General features: G+C 44.6%; 1 protein-coding gene across 3 annotated transcripts in view; it reads left to right on the plus strand.

Moving 5' to 3' along the window:
- Nucleotides 1-9,644, plus strand: part of lmo3 (LIM domain only 3) — a 51,897-nt gene extending 42,253 nt beyond the window's left edge. For all 3 annotated transcript variants that reach the window (XM_034578669.1, XM_034578670.1, XM_034578668.1), the window contains exon 4: nt 7,439-9,644. In XM_034578669.1, coding sequence (XP_034434560.1) covers nt 7,439-7,544 — 106 coding nt within the window. In that variant the 3' untranslated portion in view covers nt 7,545-9,644. The remainder of the gene's footprint in view (nt 1-7,438) is intronic.
- Nucleotides 9,645-11,037: the final 1,393 nt, after the last annotated feature.

The raw sequence follows: 11,037 nt of genomic DNA on the forward strand, positions 1-11,037 counted from the left end.
AGCAAACCAGAATGTTATCAAAGTGTTTTTTTCTTGAAGGTTACAAGAAATACTATCCATCAGAAAACCGTATAGGGGAACGTCAGGAAGGTTAAGTGTTGGTCTGGCTCCTGTGTTTCTCTCATCTTTTTGCCCCCCAAACTCGACTTTGTTGCAGACGCACAGACACAAGCCCCCGCGCACACAAAGCAGACACATTGTGCATGCTCACGGCGAAGGACCTGGTTACGCACAATTAGCACTCGGTTATTGTCTTGCCACTTCAGCCGGCTGCACCAGACAGCCTCTCCTAATGGAAGAAGTCAGCTAATCTTCATCAGCCAGGCCCAGGCAGGCCAACTCTGCTCCCGCACATTAAAACCCATTTAAGCGCGAGCAAATCTTTCTTTTTACATTAGGGCAGCTGCTGAACTGTTGAATAAAATCGACGTCGGAGTGTTTCACGCGGTCCGCTGTGGCTTCGCGAGCACCGTTCAGATGCCCATCACAATTTCACCGGGACCCGGCCCAGATTTATCATGTGGCACTGGCTTTAATTGAAGCTGCTCCTCGCCTCTGACTTTTTGTTTTCCATTTTGTTTCTGTACATTGGTATAGCAATACGTTCAGAGGATCCAAAAAACATATTTCAAAGGAAAATATTAAAGATGTTCAGACTAGTTCGCTTTCTTAGTGGCGACATTAAAATTTCAAAATAAAACTAGTCTTCCGCAAGTGGGTGACTCCATATTTATATCCTGATTAACAGAGTGACCTTTGCAGAGTTTCTCAGCCTCAGCGAGCGATCTATTAGGAGATCTGATCCCACTTAAGAGTCCCTGAATAGTTTCTCAACATCTTGTTGCAGCCGTGCAGGAAGGGGACTTCTGATCTTTGTCTGGCATGCCGATCTACTGCCTTGTTCATCTATGCCGGCTCTGCGCCCCCACCCCCGCCCCGTCCCCTTCTTGTTTCCCAGCCTCAAACAAACATGAAAACCCGACAGCCCCCACCCCCCCACCCCCTCCGGCCCCACGGGCCCTCTCGATAAAGCAATCTAATCCATCTCGCAAATGGCCGAGAGATTTCTCGGCGGAACGTTGTCATAAAATGTGAAATCTGATAAACAGAGCAGGCAATCATGGGGTCACCGGGGGTCACGCCGTGTAATTATCCGTTGCTCCTGCAGGTCAGCCGCGGCCTGTGTTGGCGTTTGAAGGTGGAATTGCTACAATCAAGTATGAACACACAGCCACCCCCGCCACACACACACACACACACACACACACACACGCACATATATACTCGCTCATGCATTAATGCAGCTTTGGATAGCTTTACGGGTATGTCTACACTACTGTAGCCCATTGAGCAAGGACAGGGAACCCAAAGCGAGTGATTATTCAGATTTCATCAGGGACTCGCTGCAGGACTCTAATGGTCAATGCCGAGCTCTGCTCTTATTACGGGGGCCTTGCTTAAATGACAGACTAATTAGTGCCGGGCGCAGGTGGAAAGACTGTCCTGGCAGCCGGGGGTGGACATGTCAGTGCCATCGAGACCTGCGACCGCTTTCTTGTTCTTTGTCATCACCACCATCAGATTGTCCCCAGTCTCTTGCTCGCCACGACAGAAGACTTGAGAATAAGATAAATGGAAGAGCCCGACCACTTATCTTACTTGTGTATCTGCCAGAGAGCAACAGCCTCCCCCCCCCCCACCTCCTTCTTCACTCTGTGCATGACTTTGAAATGGTATCAAGCTGAGGGCAGTGAATAGCTCCTGTCCCTGGTCTATCAGTGGAAATATAGGATCCTACATTGGCTCTGATTGCTCATGTCTGCACCCACTGTGGCCTTACTCTCTTAAACTGGACATAAATCTATCGCAGTGACCTTCCCACCACTCAGACCTGTTATTTTCCCTACCTGAGCTGGGGAAAGGAAGCTCCGGCTTGGTCTGGGAGCCAAAAGGGCGGGGAGCTGGTTCTAAGGAGCGGGGAAGGTGCTGGTGAGGGTGGGGGTGTTGGGAATAAGGAAAGTGATATGAGACTCCATCCAGCAAGCAGTTAGCCACAGATCAGCCCTGGGGGACAGCTAATCGATGGGGCTGTCGTCCAGCCTCATCATCTAGCCAGCGCTGGCCCAATTTCCCCCTGATGAGCTGGAGGCCACAGTCTAGGGAGGCTGGAGGAAGGTTAGAGTAGTGCGGAGCAGGACGGGTGACAGTGCAGGGGAAGGTCAGTGCTGATATAGGGAGGAGGCTCCCCGCTGGAGCTCTGGAAGGGGGAAACTGACACCAATTGGATTCAGCACAGCTAAGCTCAACCACTGGTGCCTTGTATGTCATGAGTTAGGCTTGTTAGACAGGGGCCTAATAGGCAATAAGGGACACAGTTGTCACTTTGTGTATGATTGGTGGTGAGGTCTCAGAGCCCTGTGCAGCCAGCATACTAGAGAACGCCTTCCAACTACACAACCCTGCACTGTGGAGAAAAATCTAAATCGAATGTAACAATGACAAAATGTATAAGTAAAATAAATCTCTACACCGGTGGAGCCAGTTCATATATTTTGAATTGGGGGCCACGTCCTTCAAGGCCTCCATTTTTTTCAGACAATACTCATCATAAAGAGTTGACAAGTTGTGCACATGTTGTTAGTTTCCATTTGAGTTATGGATTCCGAGGGGCTGCCTTTTTTAATGGGCTATATTTGGAGGAACGTTTGAAATGGAATAGCCTTGTCGAACCAAATGTGGTTCACTCCAGATAGCGAAATACTTGTGGTGAATACCAGACCCACACGTGTTTGTTGCCCTCAAGATGTGCCTGTTCCCTTATGTCTATACAGAGGGCATTTCTGATGAATCTTTCAGTTTCTGGTGGGAAGGAAACGTTCTTTTGATAAGTGCAACTGTTAAAGGGTGGGTTTTACCTGCACCATATTTTTGTGTCTTAAATCTATTTTCCAAAATGTCCCGCATATCACAAATTACTGTGGTTGTGTACTAGTCACTTGAACCCTTCCCAAATGTGCGTCTGTAGAACCTGCTCGTCCACTGCATGGGTCTAACAGGATGGCCTCATTAGCCCGACATCCACCAGTGCAGAACTTCTTAGATGGAGACAGAACCAGCCGTGTTCTTAAACACACCAGCGGCAGCAGACTTTTATCACCAAAGATGGAGACTAAATAAATAAATAATGTCGATCTCCGTTCCAAATGTGAAATTGTATTCTCTGCGTTACATTCCCCAAAGAAAAACTCATCTTCGACTTGTCCTTGTGCTGCCGCTGGTTGCCCAGCAGCAATCTGCCGCGGAAGATTTACAACACACTGTCACAATTAAGCATCAGTGTCATAGGGCCAAGTGTTTCTGAACCTGTATGCATCCTAACAGTAATTAGATTTGGTGCAGTTGAGACTATTTCCTCTCTTTGACAACCTCCCTGTTTCTTCATTTGAGTGGAAAGTGAATACTCTAGTTAACACGAGCCCCCGAGGCAAATGGCTGGCATCGCAATACATCTTTTAAGTGTGTGCCTGTGGAAGCCATTCTTTCTCTTCCTCCTACAACAATAGGTCTCCAAAGACTCATTAGTCACAGTCACCTCTAAGTAAAGGAAGGAAGATGGAGGGAAGAAAGTGAAGGCAGCCCAGGTACCGGGGAAGGTAGCTCCAGCAGAAACTGACTGCCTGTAAAGTTAGAAACCATGATATGATGGCACATCATTATATACGTTACTTGTGATAACAGATGTGGTGTTAAGGGAGACCTCTAACCCCCAAAAGGAGAGTGTAGCATCCATACAGCAAAACATTCGATAACTTTTCGACCGTTTAGAGACGAGCTTTACGTGAGTCCTCAGATCCGTTGTGCCTTCACAACCGCCATGGTGGATTTAAAACCCGTGCAAACACATGTGGGAAACAGAGGCTTGTCAGTTCACTGGAGGGGAAATTTACCAGCGTTCAGCCCTGTGTTGGTACATGTACATTGAGTGTATTACTGGGGCTTAGTGGAAATGTGTCCCTACTCGTGTTGCAATGCAGAAATCTCTGATCTGTAACTCACTAAGGAAAAGGGGGTATTTTCACCAAATACAGCTTTTACATTGGAAAACAATTCCCTAGTTGACTTTTTTTACACTGGGCGCAGTTTATATAGTATATTCAGATAAAGGTAATACACCATTGTGAATGGAAAGAAAGGGTAGTTTCCCCTTAATCATGTGATGTATAATATTTGTCCGATAGTGAAAGAATGAGCTCAGAATAGGCTAAAATATAAAGCTATATCCCGGCGTGTCAAAGGTTTATGAAGGTTAATGAAGATGTGGTCTTTACCAGCTCCTATGATGAGCAGTAACATATGTAATATATAGGCAAAATTAAGGAAAAATCTGTATCTGACTAAACAAAACTCTCAGTAGAGTTCATACCTCCACCAAGGCCCTACAGTCCCCTTATGAAACCTTATTTAAATTCATTAGATCCACATTTGTATTTGGATCTGCAACAAATTGCACACACTCATAAATCAGTCCCCTAAACACGTCAGATTTTTTCATCAAGATCCATCTTCTCTTCAATGAAAAAGTTGCAAAAGCTCTAGCTCACAATGTTAAACAAAGAGAGAAATTGTTTGTGTATCCGCAACAGAATTTCATGGGTTCTTATCTGACCCAGACCACATCCTTCCAGCAAGTTACCAAGGTAATCCATCTATTACCTTTTTTGCAAAATACTGCTAACAGGCAGACAGACGAACAAAACCTCCCCTTGCCGAGGAAACTATTGAAATGATGAGTGTGAATATGATGTCATGGCCTTGACCTTCTTCAGGCTTCAACCTAATTGCACATCGGTTAGAGATTTTCAAAACATGCTTCAAATAATCTAGTACACAACATCCAAATAGTATGAAGAGTCTAAAGGGCAAAACTCTCTGTACTGTATCTGCTTCCATCGGCAACAGTGGAAGAAGGGGGGGGTGAAAAGCCTGCCATCATAAACTGAGTCACACACACATGGGACATTGTGTATTCGACAAAATAAGCCTTTTACAGCATCACACAGTCCTCATCAGTGTATATGTGTTGTGTTACAATTGCAGACATATTCTGTATAAATCCTAATAAAGAAAATGTGGAGCAGATCTAAAATAAGATAAAAACTCTGAAATTACTGGGTAGAGGAACCTTGTTAATTACATTTGGTCTGGTTATTTGATTTCCTGTGTAAATGCTCGGCTCAGCCCATGCCTTTTTTTGGTCTGAACATTTCTATTTATATAGGAAGTCTATAACTCTCCACCAGAAGCTGGACTGAAGGTGAAATTGGATAAACAGCTTCTCAAACCAGAGTGACTCGGGCTTTGTTGCAGGTTTTACACATTAATAACGCTGGATCTAACCCAGTTAAAATTGTTCTTATTGTTTATATCAGCATTGAGCAACACAAACTAATAGATGGATTATTTATAAAGTCTAGTTGCAGCAAACCAATACATCAGCTTACTGTACCAGAGAACTCTACACAAGATGTGCCCCGCAGCTGTTTTTTTAAAAAGTGGGAACATGAGGGCATCACAAGGTCTTTTATTAGACATGCCTGTGATGGGCCCAGTGTAATATCCACATCATAATTGGTGGTGCACATATGTCACATATGCTGTTGACATTTCACCGAGCAGAAACCATTTGGCCGTGTGAAATGGGCGCAGATGACAGCGATGGGAGAGACGGTGTTAAAAAATAAATAAATAAGATAAAGCTAAAGTGGGAGTCGGCTCCGTGTCAATAAAGACACACACTGACAGATACTGGGAGGGAGCACGACGTTTTTACTGGAGTGAATGAAACCCTCTCGTGAAACACACCTTTACCTCATGTATAATCACTGCCAATATGTTTAAAAAGCTAATCTTGAGTGGCTGATTCGTGAGATCATCCTATTAAGTAAAGAAATTAAAAATGTTTAAGATATTTCAGGTTTTAGAGAAAAGTAACTGCTCATTATGCCATCGTCCTTTATATTTGTAATATATTTGGCTCCACACTCTTGTATTGGATGGACTAAAGCGTGCTGAGGCTTCTATTTCTACCTTCTTTTCCACCCAAAGTGGAAAACAAAGATTGGTTGTTGGGGTTAGTTAGGTTTAACCCTTAAGACTGATGGTTGGTTAGGTTTAGAGTAAGAATATCAAGGTGAGCCAATCAGACGTAGGGTAGAATCAGGTTTTCGTGAACCTTGGGTAAGGAAAAAAATAGCGCTTCCATTCCAAACCTTAAATACGCTAAACTTTAACAAAGATAGGTTTAAAAGGTTTTCCTAATGGAATGCTTTTCGGTTTCCTGGGACAAAGCTTCCAAAGAGCAGAATAAAAGGGCCACTTCAATCCTTTCCTACAGTAACTGGGAGGTTGGATGGGCATCCCTAAAATCAGCTTGGAGTTATATACTTTATCCACATTCCATACGTCCGTGAATTAAAAATATATATTTGAGCCCTGCATCTTTCAAAATAAAAGCCACCTTGTCCTCTGAACAATTGGCTTTATTTCAAGAAACAAAACCAGTTTCACACTTTTTTCCGTGCCAGTACCTATGGTGTATTTGAATCCTGCTAATTGGTCCCAGCTGGATGTAACAAATCATGCTCTCAATCTGCCCTGCAGCCCCGAGTAAATGCTACACAGCTCTTCAGGTACCTGGGCTGCGTCAGTGCAGCTCCCAGCACTGAACTCGGCCGTCTTGACATCCAGGGAAGTCAAACGGAGGCGAGGCTCACTCGCTGCCCCACGCCCCCCAGCCCCCCTACCCCCCCTACCCCAGCTCCACCTCCCCCCTGGTAAACACTGGCACCGCTGCTTCCCGACCTTGTCCAACCTGCACACTGGGGGAGATAAGCAGCCCTCAGGACAATACAGTGAGAGTTACCGCTCTTACGTGTTCAACATAATCTCCACTTGGTGCTGTGCTGAAAGGTCAAGCGTAACTGTGCTCCCCCCCCCCACCCCCCACCCCCCTCCACATGGCTGGACCAGTACAGGATTGCCGTGGTCGGTGGGGGTTTCTGTAGTAGCTGCAGGTAGAAAGGAACCCTGGCCTGAAACACAGATAATTCTATTCGTATACACCAGAGCCCCCACCCCCTCCACTCAGACTAACAACCACCCCCCCAAGCCCTGCATTTCCCCCGTTGTAATTGAGTTGACTGTTTCCTAGAGGAGAACTCCTTGTCTGCACATGGCCCCCGCTGCAGCTCAAGCGTGTATGTGTGTGTGTGGTGGGGGGGTACGGTAGCTAAGGTAGAGATTTGGCGCTATAGTCAGAGAGCTATCGCTGCAGCCGGCTGGGCCTGTTAGCCTACAGCTCAGTACTAATGATCAGATTCTCGCTTTGATGCTTATGTAAACCCCCACCCCTCCTCTTCTCTCTCTTTGTGTGGTGCAGGTTTTGTGTGGGAGACAAGTTTTTCCTGAAGAACAACATGATCCTGTGCCAGACAGACTACGAGGAGGGGCTGATGAAGGAGGGCTACGCTCCCCAGGTCCGCTGACCCTCGTAGGCCGGCACGGAGGAAGAGGAGGAGGAAGAGGAGGAGTGGGAGAAAGAGAGAGACTGAAGGAGAGCTTGCAATCACACAACAAAAAGCACTATAGCCTCCTGTCCATCTTCTGTCCCCCACATGTACATAACTAAGAAAGCCTCCCTTGGACGGGACACATTCTGCTGTACAAAATAGCCATAGAGACGCCGGCGTGGCAGGGAAAGGCCCTGGAAGCATACAACATACTACAACTATGAAACAACAGTTTGTCCATTTCTTTGTTTGTGACTGACGGATGCTGCCTCTTCCCTTCAGGCCAGCTAACACTGGCCCCAGAGCAATTTCTAACCAACAGGTGTTTCCCAGTTGTTGGAAGAAAAAAAAGTGAACCCCACCCAAAACCAGACTTGTCTCATTTTATCTGACAAGGACAGACAGCGTCCCACCTGACTGCACAGTCCAACAACTTCTACTTGAATCTTAAAAACACACTGAGGTATTGTCAATCAATGTAATTTTGCGATGAAGACCTTTTTACTGTATTGATATCAGATAAAAAAACACGGTGAATGTAAACTGAAGAGCGGCAAAACTAACGCCTTGGGATGAGTGATTTGTTGCTATGTGTGTGTCTGTATGTGTGTGTCTGTATGTGTGTGTATGTGTGTGGATCCCTCTTCAGGATGAGCACTTCTCTGCAGTGCAGTCTCACAAGGCTTGGTCTGGTCCATATAGTCGTTTCAGAACCCTTAAGATTCCAAAGCTGTTCCCATTAAACAACACACTGAGTCAATGTACTGTCGACCCATGATGACTCGTGTCATGTAGGTGTGACTTTACGGTCGCACCACTCCAGAGATAACAATAAATGCGTGATTAGATAGTCTGAATGTCAATGGAAAGACCTTTCACGGGTCAAAGGAGGCAACATCGGAAAACATGGACACATTTACTAATTCTAATGTGAACATCATTATCCACCATTCACCTCTGAGCTTTTATCCTCCTGCCTTCCTACCACCGCACACAAGTCACACTAAGGCAGCAGCAACTAGCAGGTGACCTAAGTGGAGCAGATATTTATCACGGGAGCAGGTGGAGACCAAAGCGGAGCTAAAGTGAGAGTAAATATTGGCTGTTGTCTCCATTGAGATGCTAAAGTTGCTCTTTGTCTGCTGGATGTGTAAATATGAAGCTCAGTATGTTCATAGCTACACGTGTGTGAAACGTTATGTCTTCAGCTTGTTTAAAAAATAAATAAAAGAATCAATTTATAGCAGCTCTAAACGTTATGGACCAGACTTAATGCCTGTAGACAAACACCTGGCTGTGTGGGATCTTTCATGGGGTGACGAGAGTCGGCTCCATTCCTAAAATGCATTCCGTCAGAGCTACTTTCAGCAGCGGGTCGGACTGTGACTCCAGGCTCTCTTCTCCTGCGGTGGAAGGCTGTGCAATTTCTTTTCTGACCGGAAACAGTCTTTCTATTTATTGAAACCTTGCTTTCGCATTGGTCAAACCGAAACTCTCATGGAGGCAGGATGTCGTAGCGGTCGTCGGGGGGGGGGAGAAGGGGTCGGTGTGGGTCGGAGGGCGGGTTGGTTACTTTTTTGTACACTATTTATTTGATAAACGTTCGATGCTTCACCAGTTGTCCGAGATTTTTGCATTGTTTGACTTGCTGGTACTGAAATCCAGTCGATGTTTTCTCAATCACTGGCTTATGTTGAGGATGGCTCTGGGTTCAGCTACCTGCACTCTACAACAGGTCAGTCATCTGAGTCGTGATGGCCCCCCCTGCTGCAGAGGAGTCACATCCCTTTCAAACATTCAACACCGTTCATGTTTCTAACATTAAATATCAGCATCTGAGCGTGGGATACGGCACTCAGCAACATTTCTTAGCTGGTAAAGAAAAGATCCTTCTCTAATTTGTAAATTATGGGTGTACATAAAAGAAATATTCATTTTTGCTTGCTATTGTACAATGATTTCTTTTTATGTGTCATCCAGCATGAGATGTTTATTTTTAGGACAACGCTTGTAAATACTGTAATTGTAATAATTTTAAAGCACAAATGTAATACAGTTTTATTGTGTTACCAGTGAGTGTGACGTCTTTTTTTTTGCTCCCTCATTCTCATGGATTTGACTGTTATTTCAATCGAAGAAATTCATACTCGAAGAAAGTTTCCACTTTAATTTATAAGTCATAATGTTTACTGAGGCAACTGAGGTTAAATATCCAGCATTTCGTGCAAGCCAGTCGACGGAAGAGCCTGCTCCCTGTTCATTAACCAAACCAGCAAAGCATGCTGCAGCCTATGATAGAGGATTGATCTAAAATCACATCCCTAGTTGTCTCTGCTGCTCGTAAAATGCCCTTTTTAGTTTTGTGAAAATGAAAGGGAGCTCCGAGTGAAGGGCTGTGGTTTCAGGGTTGAAATCTCCCATTCAAATGAGATCACAATGTCTTTCTTTTTTTTTTTCAAATCCACCTTTTGTGCAGCTATAAAAACACGATAGGCTTTCATCTTGCCGGAGTTAAAAGTGGATTTTTCTATTTTCGTTCTGTCATGTGTCACACGTGGAACAAGGGGAAATGCAACACCTCATTTATACTTTGCCATTAGCGGGCGTCAAGAAGGGGCACGCCATCCATCTCCTTGTGGGTTGTTTCAGCTAATTACCTGGATTTCAATTTAGAATCATCTGGAATGTCGAGGTAAAACATTTGGATTAAAGTTATTGCTCTCATTAGTGGGGTGCTTCTAAAGTGCCCTGTGAAGTTTGTCGACACCACATTACAGAGCATAATATCCAGGCCAATTAAGCTAATTGAATTTCCTTATCCACAGACACAAAGAAGGGAGAGAAACTCTTTGATTAGGCTCAAGCTGTTGAAAGTCCTTTAGTAGATGGAGATTACAGCCTCGTCAAATTAAAAGAAAGTGTGGCAGCCATAAGAAGAATTCTCACTAACGGCAGACATGTGTCATGTGGTATTATGGCTGAGCGGGGTGATAATGTGACATCATTACCGCCGTGTCGTCTGTGGACACAGGGGTGATGCAACACAATGTGAAGGCCGTCTGCACCATTACGACACATGCAGATAAGTGGGGGTGTTTGTATGAACCCAGGGCAAACACATGTCTGTTGTTGGCTCATACTGTAGAATCCTATAAGCATGTATCTTACCAGCACCTATCACATTCATATCACAGATGGTGTAATGACCATCATGGTGGGAATAAGTGAACCTAGTATGTTATGTTTTCCACAAAATATTATTTGACTTAACCTTAAATTGTAAGTAGAAAAAATGTAAATTTAAATAGAACATTCAGACAAAGGGCGAGGCTATAAATCAAAACCAGCAAAATAATCCCAATAACAATACAACATGATAATAGAAATATGGTTGAATATTTCAATATACTGCTTATGCATTGTGTAAGCACAGTGACCACTTACATATTAATCTTTCTACTACATTCAT

Source organism: Hippoglossus hippoglossus, chromosome 23 (genome assembly GCF_009819705.1).
Source record: "Hippoglossus hippoglossus isolate fHipHip1 chromosome 23, fHipHip1.pri, whole genome shotgun sequence".
Taxonomy (NCBI): Eukaryota; Metazoa; Chordata; class Actinopteri; order Pleuronectiformes; family Pleuronectidae; genus Hippoglossus; species Hippoglossus hippoglossus.